The sequence below is a fragment of the Lepidochelys kempii genome, chromosome 4 (genome assembly GCF_965140265.1).
Source record: "Lepidochelys kempii isolate rLepKem1 chromosome 4, rLepKem1.hap2, whole genome shotgun sequence".
NCBI lineage: Eukaryota > Metazoa > Chordata > Testudines > Cheloniidae > Lepidochelys > Lepidochelys kempii.
The window spans coordinates 1,946,040-1,960,246 of NC_133259.1; the positions used below are offsets into that span (position 1 = coordinate 1,946,040).

Here is a 14,207-nt window from a genome sequence, read left to right on the forward strand (position 1 = left end):
CTGGGGGCCGGGGCGCGCGTCGCCGTCGGCCGGGCGCTGTACGGGGTCGGTCCGCGGGCGGGGCCAGCGCCGATAGCCAGGCCCGGGAGCGCTGCTGGGGAAAGCGCGCCCAGCCGCCTGCAGAAACCGGGGCGCGGCGGCGCAGCGCTCAGCAGTCCCGGTCCCCGCCCAGCCCGCAGCGCCCGCTGGCCCTCGGGCACCGTGACGCGTGGCTTGGTGGGAAGTGGCTGCGGCCGCTCGCCCTCGGGCCCCTGCCGCAGAGAGCTCGTGTAACGGGAGGGGGCTCTCCGCCTTCTCCGGCCAGGCCAGGCCGGCGTTTAGCGCAGGCGGTGCAGGACTCCTTCAGGCCCGCTCTGAGCCCCTGGAATAAGACTTACTTCAAGGGAGCGCTACAGGCATTTGACTTGTAGAAGTGAAAATAGAAAACACAATCTGAACCATCCCGTTTGTCACTAACTTATTCCAAGCGGATCGGGGCTTAGCAACACAGTACTTTCCCAGTTTGTTACCTGGGATAGCGGGCCCTTAACCACGCTGTTTCAGACAAGGTACTTAGGGCAGAACGAAAAAAGAAAAGGAGTACTTGTGGCACCTTAGAGACTAACCAATTTCTTTGAGCATAAGCTTTCGAGAGCTACAGCTCACTTCATAGGATGCAACTTAGGGCCGAACGAAAGCCTTTCCCATCTGTTCTCTGCTTGCAGTGGCCCCTTCGGACTGAAAAATCTGTAACTTGGAGAGAATATTTTAAAAATCTTAAAATGCATTTGATTTCAATGTTTGCACTGCATCACTTTTTAGTTAAGACTAGCTACTTTTGTGGCCATAGTTCTCTCAAAACTTAGCAAAACGTTTGTGCCATACATTTCCTCAGCAAACTTCTGCAGTATTTTACACATTTGGGATTATCTTGAGGCAGCTCTTATTCCAGCTTCAGTTTGGGTTCATACATCTTAGACTCAAGCTTTAAGGCCTAAAGGGACTATTATGATTTTTTTAGTCTGATCTGTATATCACAGGCCACAGAACCTCACCCACCCATTCCTGTAATAGGCCAATAATCTCTGGATGAATTATTAAAGTCCGCAAATCTTGATTTAAAACTTCAAGTTACAGAGAATCCACCATTTACTATAGTTCAAACAAGTGACCCATGCTGCATACTACAGAGGAAGGCAAAACAAAACAGGGTTTCTGCCGACCTGACCTGGAAGAAAATTCCTTCCCAACCCCAAATATGGCAGTCTGTTAGACCCACCAGCCAGACACCTGGGAAAAAATTCTGTGGTACCTCAGAGCTCTCCCCCTCTCATGTCCCATCTCTGGCCTTTGGAGAGATTTGCTAACAGTCACACAAAAGGGGCACATTGCTATCATAGGCAACATCAAACCATCCTGTCAAGGTTCCTTCCCCACTCTGAACTCTAGGGTACAGATGTGGGGACCTGCATGAAAAAGCCCCTGAGCTTATTTTTACCAGCTTAGGTTAAAACTTCCCCAAGGTACAAACTATTTTTCCTTTTGTCCCTGGACTTTATTGCTGCCACCACCAAGCGTCTAACAAAATATAACTGGGAAAGAGCCTGCTTGGAAATGTCTTTCCCCCCAAAATCCCTCCGAGCCCTACACCCCCTTTCCTGGGGAAGGCTTGATAAAAATCCTCACCAATTTGCATAGGTGAACACAGACCCAAACCCTTAGATCTTAAGAACAAGGAAAAAGCAATCAGGTTCTTAAAAGAAGAATTTTAATTGAAGAAAAAGTAAAAGAATCACCTTTGTAAAATCAGGATGGTGAATACCTTACAGGTAATTCGATTCAAAACATAGAGAATCCCTCTAGGCAAAACCTTAAGTTACAAAAAGACACAAAAACAGGAATATCCATTCCATTCAGCACAACTTATTTTATCAGCCATTTAAACAAAACAGAATCTAACACATATCTAATTAGATTGCTTATTAACCCTTTACAGGAGTTCTGATCTGCATTCCTGCTCTTGTCCCAGCAAAAGAAACAGACAGACAGACCCCTTTGGCCCCCCCGCTCCCAGCTTTGAAAGTATCTTGTCTCCTCATTGGTCATTTTGGTCAGGTGCCAACGAGGTTATCTTTAGCTTCTTAATCCTTTACAGGTGAAAGGGTTTTTTCCTCTGGCCAGGAGGGATTTAAAGGTGGTTAGCCTTCCCTTTATGACACATCCCCTGCATAAAAACTTGTTTCAAGATTGAGCTTGTTAAGTTTTTGCTCCCACTGCTCCTCTTGGAAGGCTGTTCCAGAACTTCACTCCTGTGCTGAGAATAGCCAAACTATACAATGACCATGAAGTACAGCTTGCTATTGTTACAGGATTTGATTTTAACAGCATCTTTGGCACAAACAGCCTTTCCTTGTTTAACTTACAGCTTAGCAACAGTGCCCAGGAACAAGATCCACGAAAACTAAAATAATAGAACAAGTACATGTAACACTTCCATAGTAAATTGGTAGATTAACGTTGCCACTGACTTAATTTTATAAATAAATGAACAATGTGGGAGAGATTACATTTAGAGGTTTTAGACTTGATCATTTGTTGCACACAGTAGACAAATTTGAGGGAACACTACATGCTAAACATTTTTCCTATACTTTTTCCAGTTATGGTAACACTCTACTCATTGAAGGAGTAATTTGTAATAGGCAACAGACTCAGAAGCATCATTTTATGTTGACATTGTTAACACTTCACTTTCTTTCCAGTCTCTGGTATGTAAACCCATTGTACCACTATTTTTGTATAAACATTTAAATCTCAAAAAGAAAAGGAGGACTTGTGGCACCTTAGAGACTAACCAATTTATTAGAGCATAAGCTTTCGTGAGCTACAGCTCACTTCTTCAGATGCATATCGTGGAAACTGCTGCAGTTTCCACGATATGCATCTGAAGAAGTGAGCTGTAGCTCACGAAAGCTTATGCTCTAATAAATTGGTTAGTCTCTAAGGTGCCACAAGTCCTCCTTTTCTTTTTGCGAATACAGACTAACACGGCTGTTACTCTGAAACATTTAAATCTCAGTGGTTTCTTGAGGCCAGGTGATTGCATAAAGTTCAAGTCTGTAGTATCCATCCTTTTGCAAATGCAACCTAATTTTTTTTTTTTTTAAATACAATAGGCAGCCTTATTCTTTAAACTATCCATCCACAAGGACTTTTTGGCCTTTTCCACTCATAAGTTCAGAGTTCATGCGTGTGACATTCTATACCTTGGGGGAGCATACTGTAGCCCCCATATTCCTCATTTTCATATAATTGTGATCTTACAAATAAAGCATGCTTTGTAAGGTATCGGGGAAAGGTCATGATCTGCTGGAAGTCATTTCTCTATCCATAGATGTGTATCGTTAACTCATATATGAGAAAAGAATTGTGTTGTATGGTGGTCACTAAAACATGCTGTAAGTTAGGGGAATCAGCCAAATATTAGCTCCACAGAGGCAACAGCAAGGAAGGTAACCAACACCCAGGTGGGGTATCAAACAACCATCAACAGCCATTGTCCAACAAGGGAGCTGCAATGGGTGCTGCAATGACTCACCTGCATGGGGCCACACCAGGGGAATTGCTCAACCTTGCTTGGAGAGACAATGCTCACGCAACTCTGGACAGGGGTGGGGACGGGACAAAGCCAATAGGGAAGAAAGGACATGATAAAAGGAAGAGACATTTGCCATGCTCTTCCTCTCTTCCACCTACATCTACAGACACCACACCAAGCAACTGAAGCGCTGATCAAAGGGGTGAGCCTGGCTGAAGAGCAACCAGCCAGCCTGTGGTGAGAAGCATCTAAGATTGTAAAGACATTGAAAGTGTTAGAGCAACTTAGAATGTGTTTTGCTTTTATTTCATTTGATCAAATCTGACTTGTTATGCTTTGACTTATAATCACTTAAAATCTATCATAGTTAATAAGTTTGTTTATTCTACCTGAAGCAGTGCATTTGGTTTGAAACATGTCAGAGGCTTCCTTTGGGATAACAAGCCTGGTACATATCAATTTCTTTGTTCAATTGACAAACTCAAACTTGCGGTGTCCAGCAGGCATAACTGGACATTGCAAGATGGAGGTTCCTAGGGTTGTGTCTGAGACCGGAGATATTGGCTAGTGTCATTCGCTTGCAAGTAGCTGGGAGCAGCTTCCATGCCAGAGGCTGTGCATGAACAGCCCAAGAGTGGAGATTCTCACAGCAGAGCAAGGTAAGGCTGGCTCCCAGAGTCAAGGATTGGAGTGACCTAGCAGATCACCAGTCCAGATAACACCAGAGGGGAACGTCACAACAAGTATTTTAGATTTTAGTCAAGAGGAACTTTTTCTAGTCAAATTCCATTTGCCATTGTGCTAATTAATGTCCATTGATATGTTTAGACCTAAAGTATCCCTAATCCTTATTTGCTAATTTAATAGTCTCAACTCAGTTGCGTCCAACAAACTATATTAACACTTCCCCCAGTACTGGTCCCAAGAGATCTCATTTACCCCAGAAAAGCAGCTCTTCGTTGTTACGGTCATAAGTTCTTCCCTCACCCACCGCAGGACTCTGACTCACTTGTTTCCTCACTTATGAGTGATGGTTAGAAAATTAAAGTTTCAACCATTAGAAACCATCTATTATAATTTTCCTCAGATTTCACACGTTAGAAATACATGTTTTTTGCTTTTCAGAAACTGGTTTGACCCCATCAAGTTATCAGTTTTTCCCCCCCTAGAAAAAAGGAAAGGGCTCATCCAACAGTTTCCATTGATTTCTTTTGTTAGAAACAGGCACTTCCCAATTTTCAGAAATTTGCTGATAAACGTATTTCACACCACTTTATAAAAGAGTATTCTTATACCTTGTGTGTACTGAGGCAATAAATGTAGCAGAAGCTCAACATACCAGAGTTTTGACTGACAACATATTACTGTGGAATATTTAAGTTTAAATTGTGCTAGCTTGGGCGAATCCACTGGTTACAACTAATAAAATACTGTATGGTTTAGCATACTGTTATATATAATTTAAGAATTTCAGAAGTCCCCATATTGTGACATCTATTGGCAATGTAAGCATATACAATTAAGTTAGAGAGGTAGTATCTGATATTACACATCTTACAAATGAAATTCAAGAAAATGGGAGAGAGACTTGGAAAAGTGTCTAAACATTTTAAATTATCTTTTATGGCTTTTTTGGAGTTTGTTGGGACATCATTGTGTACTGATGAATATATAATCTTAAACCTCCACAGTAAGCCTCAATAGCAGCCTCAGATTAATGAAGTACTGGTTCACAGAACTGCCTCAAGTAATTTTTGAAAACAAGCACATTTTTCCAACAGCAAGGACAACCCTATGAAAACAAGTTGGGGAAAGCAATCCATGTTTTAAACACATCAGATTATACTCTTTGATTAACATAACAGTATATTTTAATTAAATACCCAGAACTCAAGCTGATATTTAAAATGTTTATTGTTTCATCATTAAAAGTTCTCTATAGAAGGATGGCAATGCTATTTCAGTGCATATTATATGGAAAAATCATACCTCTCAAGTGTCTAGTCTAGAAACCAGAGACAGCACTATGTCTAATTAGTGTGCAAGGTCAAGAACACAATGCTGTCAATGCAAATATACAGAAAAATACACAGCTATTAAATATAAAAAATTCTGTGGTCAAGTGGAAGAGTAACAGGGTATTACAATGACAACTAGGAAAGCAATGTGGGTATGGGAAACACAGAACTCATTTCTTGGGCAATTGACTGGGACAGGTCAAAAAAATTCAAGAATCTGGGAGGAGCTGTCAAAGTCACAAGTGCTACCTTTTGTGTGAAGGCAAGTACTATCCTTAGCCACTGGTTTAGAAGATTTTCAAAAGCATGGACAAGTGCCACTGAAAGTCAATGAGACATGCTTCTAACTCACTTAGGCACTTTTGAAAATTTCCACCTTACTCAGCAGATTCTTCTGTTACATGTCTTTACAGGTGGCTGAAATGCTATCTGCTAAAGACTCACTTTCTGCACACCTATGACTTTATTCTTCAGTTCCTTTATAGCTATGGAGAATATTGCTCAAAGCCACAACATTGTGTGGCTTTAGTAGACTGACAGGTAGCTGTACACACTAGACTAAGTATCTTGAACATACAATATCACATATATAACTATCAGACTTGAAATAGTCAGTTTTATAGTTAGTTTACATCCGTGTAAATAAAATAATCCCCTTTCAAACAAGATAAGACAAGATCCACTTACTCTGTGCTTTTTTATACTGAAGCACTGGTCATTAAGACCTAAGTAATCAATTTTTATCATGCCTGCACAGTTAGCTTTCTAATCTTCATTTTAAAAAAAGTTGAATAAAAATAGATTAAGAAGTATTTTTGGTCAGCTTTATTGATGCATCTAATACAATCAAGCCTGGCTAATCTGCATTAATCCACTGTCTACCACAATGAATGTCTAATAAATAGGATTTGCTTCAATTAAAAACAGACAACTGAGAGGTATGCAGAAAACTTGTCTTAAGTATTGTAAATTACAGGTGATATAGCCTTATGGAACAAGAACTACAATTATTACAGATAACATTACTGTTAACAGATAATGCGTGAACTGAAAGACTGAGTGTCACTAGGAAATCATTTCAGTCAAAGACTTGCAAAAAAGTTGTGCTTTGACGGTACTGTATATTCATATAGCAATCAATTTTCTTACATAAGTTAAATACCTATGATTTAAGTGTTAGTCTACATTTGAAAAGCCATTTTACTCAATATATACTATGTATAAAATAAATTTAAAAAGGGAAGCGGGGAAAATATTTTGTATACGCTGCAAAAAAAAAAAACCAACACAAAAACACACATCAGTAGTTCCATAAATGAACATTTTACCTCCCTTTGGTAAAATGTGAAAAGTTGACATAAGACCAAAAACATACAATACTTATAAATAGAAACATTTCAACACAGATTTTTTGAAAAATGGAATTAAATGTCAGTTTTCTTTTCTCAACAATGCAATTTAAATTTTGCATTTTATAGCATCAATAAACTTACAGATAAGAGATTTGCATGTCACACCCATACAAGAGTTGAGAACAAAAAGGGGGAAGTACTCCTTTAAGGGTGTTAAAAACATAGGAATCAGATCTCAGAAAATAATTACCTGCTTATTGGCAGAAGCCCCATCCCCAAGCCAGTGACATCAATACTTCAGTCATAGTGAGGTATGAACAGAAAAGTCTACAACTGGTACTTCCACCCATTATGCATACCCCCACCCCCATACACATTTGCTTATTGACAATGCTGTCGTTTGGGCAGTAAAATTGCTTACTTTGTCTCCTTTGTACATCATATTTTAGTCACCATGGTTAAGAGAAAGAAAAAAAAAGATACATTTCATCTTTTAACTCAATATTACTGTTGCTCTTTTTAAAAAAAAAACTTTCAATGAAACCATTTAAAAATTCTTGTTCCAGCATTTATATGTAGCATAAATACAAAAACAGAATGGAACCAACAATTACAATTTTTAAAGTGAGATACTAAACATATTTAGATAAAAGGAAGTGAACACAGTGTCTTTTTCCAAACAATAGAAACCTTGAAATCCATCAGCAAGTCAGTCAAGATAGTACACTTACAATAAACAAGGTGAAAAGGAGTATCTAAAATACACCCAAGGTTTGCTATGCTATTTCTCCTTATTGCCCTTTCTCTCATTTGTATGGATGGCCACTGAATGACAAGATGTCTATGACAGTTCTGTACTAAACTCCTTTCACCACTGCTGCCAGCTGAAGTCGTCATTGCTGCCAAAGACCAAGAAAAATCCTAGGATAGTAGCAAAGATGACAGTATTCCCTGTGAGGACGAGTGCACATGCTCCCCACAAAATCTGTGGATAAGGGAAATTTAGTTACATATACAGAGAAACAGACAGCAGAAGCAACCAAATGAGACAAAAACGAGTATGCAAAGTTACTGAACGTGGTCTGAAGTGTAACAAGTCACTGATGCAAGGACAAGTTTGTATATTATGATTTGAAATTAAACCACAAAGCCCAGGTACATGTTTTAACAATTCTCTCACAGTTGGTCCGGCACCAGAGCAGCTCCCCACACTGCTAGCAATGGAGGAAGTGCTAGAATACAGGCACAGCTGCTTTTCACCACTATGTCATCTAGACCTGCTCCAAGCAGGGTTAGATAACACAGTAAAACACGTCTGTTCTCAACCTACCCTTGTGCTTCTCTGGTTGCTAGCCCGAGTACCAGACTTGCCTAAACAGAGAATTATAGATGCAGCCCTCTAAAAAAAAAAAAGTTATCTTGGTAACTAAGTGGGATTTTCAAAAGCCATATAAAGGAATTAGGTGTTCAGAATCCATTAAAAGTCAATAGAAGTTGGGCACCTGACTCCCTCAGGCACTTCTGAAAGCCACACTTCAGTTGGGAGGTATCCCTCTAGGAAAGAACTTAAACAACAACTTTATTTTCTGATTTTCTCAATGGAATTAAAGCAGACTAGATATTCTTTTAAAAGGTGTAAGTGAAAGAATACAAAGCAGTACAGAGTGTTTTGAGGGACTGAAGAGAATTATACATGGATTAGAATGAGGGCCACTCATTTTTTCATCATTCTCTGACATCCTATATTTTTGTTTACTGAACCTAACAAAAAGAAGAAAGAGAAATAGCTGACTACCAAGGAACTATCATTTGTGTAATAGTTGGAAAGGGTCTCCAAATTATTTGGAACATTTCTAGTTTTGTTTCTGGGGGTAAGTTTTTATATTGCTGTTGTGTTATATATATTTTCATCTACTCAGGTACACTCTAAACATCTTAGTTTAAGTTATATTAAAATGTATCAGCAAAACTTTAAGCTTAGAGAGAGTATTACACAACATAGAATCATTTAGCAAAGAACATGTTCCCATATGGAAATATTACCAACCAGTTGTGCTCTGGCAAATACTATAGGTAGTCCAAATGCTGAGACAACAATGCCTGTTGTAAGAAATATTGCTAGTTCCTTGCAAGCATTACTTGTAGCATCTGTTTCATCTACTAATCTTCTTGCTATGCAGTATGGAATAGGAGAAAGGATGTAAAAAAACAGAACAAACAGTGGCCAGTATTGGCTGGGGAAAAGAAAAAAAAGAGACAAGAGTTAATATTCCCATTTCTCCACAGTAAATACTTTATTGTTGCTTTTCCTGATATAAGATGATACTTTTATCCTACCACCCAGGAAACAGGAAAGTTTAAGAAGCCCCTACCACAGTGATTGCTGTACAAAGCATATTAAGAACTAGTCACTTGCCCCACTGCAAAGTTATAACCCTCTTTTAATCGATTTCCGATTCAGGCAAAACTAAGAATGGGGCATTCCAACATGAACTGACAGACATATTGGCTCCAGTTCATTTATGTGGGAAGTGAATTCCATAACCAAGATAGGCCCACTGATGAAAATGTTCTGGCAATAGCCCCAGATGTTCAAGCCTGGGGCTGATTCAGCTGACCTCAATGACAGTGGAGGAAAACAGGTTGAGAGGGAGTTCTCAGAAGGTTATAGAGAAAGATCTCAATCTGCTCCTCCCTTCGCTTCATGAACTTGTATTGAAACATTTCAAACAAAAGACAAATCCAGCTATCATTACTAAAAATAATCAAGTGCCAAGATCTTTTAACATTTTAAATGTCCAAGTGCAACAATGCCATTATGTCATCCATACATCCATACCATTTGGCAATAATGGTTTATTTTATTAACACTTAAACCAATATGGTTTCTTAAGCACACAATGAAGGGAAAGACATATCCATCCATGTTTTTCTGGGAGCCTCATTGCATCATTTAAGAGAACCAGATATGATCAACTCCACTCTGAATATTTTACCAACCAAGCCAAGCTTTATAGGACTTAAAAGCTGCCCATAAAAAAAATTATCTGTGGAAGGAGACAATTGTTCTCCACAGACATTTATAAAAAAAAAGCAAAGCAATGGAATGAATGCCTCCATAATATTTTTAAGAACTTGGAAAATTAATACTTTGGCAGATATTTTAAGTTTAGCGTTCACTCAGTAAGAAGGGGTCATACAAAGTATATTTAGCACTACACCTGACATTTATCACACAGAAAGCAGGGAAAAGGACGCTACAGACCAAAACACAGACCCATGAGGACAACTTATCCCACAACAACAGTGCAAGATGTCATCCTACCTAGCAAGAGGTGTTTAGTATATTTTTTTCATTCTACCATAAGTTGAAAGAGCAGGACAATTTATCAAACAGACCTGGTATACAGAAGAAACGAGAAGGGCCTTCCCTTGGGCTAGATGGTCTACAAGCTTGTCTATCAGTGAATCGAGAGAGACAAGGTAGGTGAGGTAATATCTTTTATTGGACCAACTGTTGTTGGCGAGAGAGACCAAGAAGTTGGTCCAATAAAAGATATTACCTTTCCCTCCTTATCTCTCGAATATTCTGGGACCAACTCAGCTACAACACTGAATGTATCAACTATCCAACAGAGCTTGTTGGACAAAGTGGCCATCACACTGGCAATACATTTCTATTTCCCATTTCAATACATGCTGAAACCCTTGTCAATCGCAAGTACACAGAGGTTATAGGATAAAAGGAGTATTTGAGAAATATTTTTCTGATGCTTTCCTTAATGGTTTGTATTTAAGACTATCCTATTAATATTAGTTGATTTCCCTCTTCTGACCAGATAGCTGCAAACTAGTTCACAGGTGATCTTTGTTTTTTCCAACATTTTCAATCCATAATCAAAAAATTGCCTATAGGAACAGGCGAGTGTGCAGCAAAAGGATTTTCAGTACACTGGATCTGGAGGACAGACTATTCAGTAGTGAAAGGGCAAGAAGTCAAACTGTATACATTACCTATTGTACTGTGGAAGAGCACATCCAAGCATTAGAAACATTAGTCCAATTGCTCCTCCAAAGGACAAACTAATCAAAGCTGTAAGGAAAACAAATCAAGAACAGGATGGTCAGTTTGCTGGACCACATGGAACACTACTACACAATCTGAAAGCATTAACAATTTTTTTGGCTGTTGGCAAAGCTGAACAATATCTACACAAGTCAAGGGTGTCATTGCGATAACAGCCTCCTCCTGCTGCATTACCAGACTTTCAAAGTCAAGGTGGAGGAGGAAATATCTTTTATTGGACCAACTTTTGTTGGGGAGAAAAACAAGCTTTTGAGCTTACAGAGTATCCTATAATATCCAAGTCAATTTTACTTTTATAAACATTTAAAACAGATCAATGGATGCTATTGCAGTAGATTGGGGTGAGCTGATCTCATTCCTCCCCAGCATTTGTTTGACAGAATACGCTGTAATTAAGGTTGCAAAACAGATTCAATAATAATCCTGTTTTTCACTTGCTCAAAAACTCCTTGGGGCTCGACAGAAGATTAATTTTTTTGCATGTTTGAAGAAAATCTATTCAACTACTTGAATTGTGAAAAACAAATGTGTCACACTAATAATGCAAATGGGCTGAACTTTGAAATGAGCCACAAATCATGCTTATTGAATGGAATATCCCATAATCAAGCTTGCAAAATACACAACTGGACATATTTCTAAATTACTTGTATTCACTTAGCACAATAAGATTTTAGCAAAGAAGCCCAGCCTCCTTTGTATAAACTCACTGCCTTATACTTATTCATTGTTTAGTATCATAGGTCAGAGATTGATAATTGTTCACAAGGCTATGTTCTGAAACCTTCTCTTATGTGATTTTTTTTTAAAAGTTATTCTGAAGTTATATTTGACTAAATTAGTGTCAAGTCACATGCAACATATACCTCATAATTTTATTTCATGCTCTGAGATGTCCACGTTTATATAAAAATAAAGTATGGTAATTGCATCCACTAGAAATCTTTTTTTTTTTTAAATCAGAAAATAGAAGCTATTCCCATTGACTGATGTGAAAGTGTAATTGTTTTAAATCCTCATTTTACATCCTATCAAACAATGTCCTCTTAAAACTGCTCAGTTATTTACCAATTAAAATGTTAACTTGATATACAGCCAAATTAAATTTTACAGCTACTATGCTTTTCAGCATTAAATCTTTTAAAGTGCTACCATTTGTGTATTAAGTAGGATTCATTCAAATCTACTGAAACTCAAGTTCCCAGATTCTTTTCACTGATTCCAAGCCATTAGAGCATTATAAGCAAACATTTTATTTCTCATTTGTTTCATATTTAATTTAAGGAGATGTTTATTGGTATTACAGTAAAAGGTTCTGTACATTTGTATTTAACACTACACAAAAATGTAACTTTGGTTACAGGAACATTTATATTAAGCTTTAAAAGAAAGTCTATTTTAGATGAAGTTTTGAATGTAATTTAAAATGAGGCTTTCACCTCTTTGTTTGCTACATATTTTCACCTGTTAATACTTAAAGAACAAAGATGATGCAAGTGGGACTGTCATATCCACCTTGGGACTTTCTGAACCACAAGAGAGGTTGAGTCCCTTCAGGTAACTTCATGGGGTTACTTCATTTATTAATCCTATTCTGAGGAAAATGTGATTTAACTTTGGCAGTATGATTAAGCTAGCAATGAGAATGAATAGAGGTTTCTCCTGAAGCTATGTGGTATATACATACCCATTTCGCAGTATAGATTCAGACAATAAAATTGAAGTGAACAGAGTTTTTGGAATTGTAAAGTAATTGTAAAGTATTTTCCTTTCATATTTTTTAAAATGGATTATTCGGTTTGTTTATGGATTCCAAAGCCCACTGGAGCTAACAAAAACTCTGACCTCAAAGGACTCTGAATCAGGCCCTTCATTAATTTGACAGCATTTTGCCCATAGTACATTGTACTGTTTACCCCGTACACTCAGTCGGTTTCTTCTACGTATTTTCTCTTAAAATGACCCACATAAAATTATACAGCAAAAATCAGTGAGATCTCAGAAGCAGAGCTAGTACCTGAGGCTACTTCTAGCTTATTTCAAATTTTAAACAATCAAAGGAATTATTAATATAGAAATATGTTAAATTTCACGTTAAACCTGTTTCCCATTAAGTTATTGTGCTTTTGGTTCCATGTGTTCATTTTTATCTGAAAACATTTTGAGGCAAATGACAGATTTTCAAGAAACTGAAGTCTTACCAATTCTTAACCAGCCAGCTGGCTTCATTGTAAATCTGTCTTTAAATAACATCCTAAGATCAGAAATATTTAACTTCACAGATTCATAAAGGTATTCCCCAAGAGATTTCAGTCCATTTAAAGTTAGGATTTGTTTTATGAAAAATGTTACTGGAGATTCTAGTTGTATAGATACAATACAAATGAAGATTAGAGTAAATCTAGGATTTGAGGAGTCAGCTTGCCCGCAGCCAGAAGATGGCTTTCACTGGAAGAGCGAGGGAAAGCAGAAGTAATATTTCTTGCAGAATTTACTGGCTGTGGGTGTTTAAAATTTGACCTTCCACCCTCCTGTCTGCAAAGGCGCCCCCACGAACGAGAGCCAAGGGTAAACCAATCAAGTGCTGCAGGCCTAAGGCTTTGTTTTCACGTGGAAACAGCTACCTTGCAGTCAAACCCAAGGGGGGACAAGGTACGGGTGTGTTTGCTAGCCCCCGGCGGTGGGCACTGGGTTGGCCTGGATCAGCCACACGGAGGAAGAGACCACTCGGGCCTCCGGACCGAGTCTCCCCCGCAGAGAGCGCTCACCCCGAGAGCCGCTCAGCGCGGCGCCCGGTCTCTCGCGGCTGCTCACGGCGCTGGGGGCGCAAGGCAGCTCTGACAGCCGGTTCCGCGCACCCGCGGCCCAGCCACTGCTCCCCGCCAGGGTGGAGGGCCCGACCCGAGGCTGCGGGAGACCGGCCCCGCACCGGGGAGCGAAGGCGCTGCCCCGGCGGCTCCCCCTCTACCTCGGGGCACGGGGTGTAGCTGGGACCTTGGGTCTCGGGGCACCATCCGCCTCCGCTCCCGGATCCCTCCCAACGCCGAGCGCCAACAACCGCTCCTGCCCCCGGCACCTTTGATCCCGGCCATAGTGCCGCCGCCGCCGCCGCCGCTCCCCTCTGCGCACAGCCGCCCGCCGGCGCAGAGCAGGCCCGACCCCACCCCCGGAAG

At 39.6% G+C, this 14,207-nt stretch overlaps 1 protein-coding gene across 1 annotated transcript; it reads right to left on the bottom strand.

Moving 5' to 3' along the window:
* Nucleotides 1-3,020: 3,020 nt before the first annotated feature.
* On the bottom strand, nucleotides 3,021-14,207 carry LEPROTL1 (leptin receptor overlapping transcript like 1). Its single transcript, XM_073340190.1, has 4 exons — nucleotides 14,111-14,207; nucleotides 10,962-11,040; nucleotides 8,995-9,181; nucleotides 3,021-7,932 (listed from the first exon to the last, which is right to left on the bottom strand). Exons 1-4 carry the CDS (start codon nucleotides 14,124-14,126, stop codon nucleotides 7,816-7,818), a joined length of 399 nt encoding a protein of 132 aa, XP_073196291.1. The 5' UTR covers nucleotides 14,127-14,207; the 3' UTR covers nucleotides 3,021-7,815.

Coding starts and splice junctions, on each gene's coding strand:
- LEPROTL1 (XM_073340190.1), bottom strand. Junction 9,182..10,961: donor GCTCTTCCACAGTACAATAG/GTAATGTATACA, acceptor TCTTTTCCCCAG/CCAATACTGGCCACTGTTTG. Junction 7,933..8,994: donor TATTTGCCAGAGCACAACTG/GTTGGTAATATT, acceptor CCTTATCCACAG/ATTTTGTGGGGAGCATGTGC.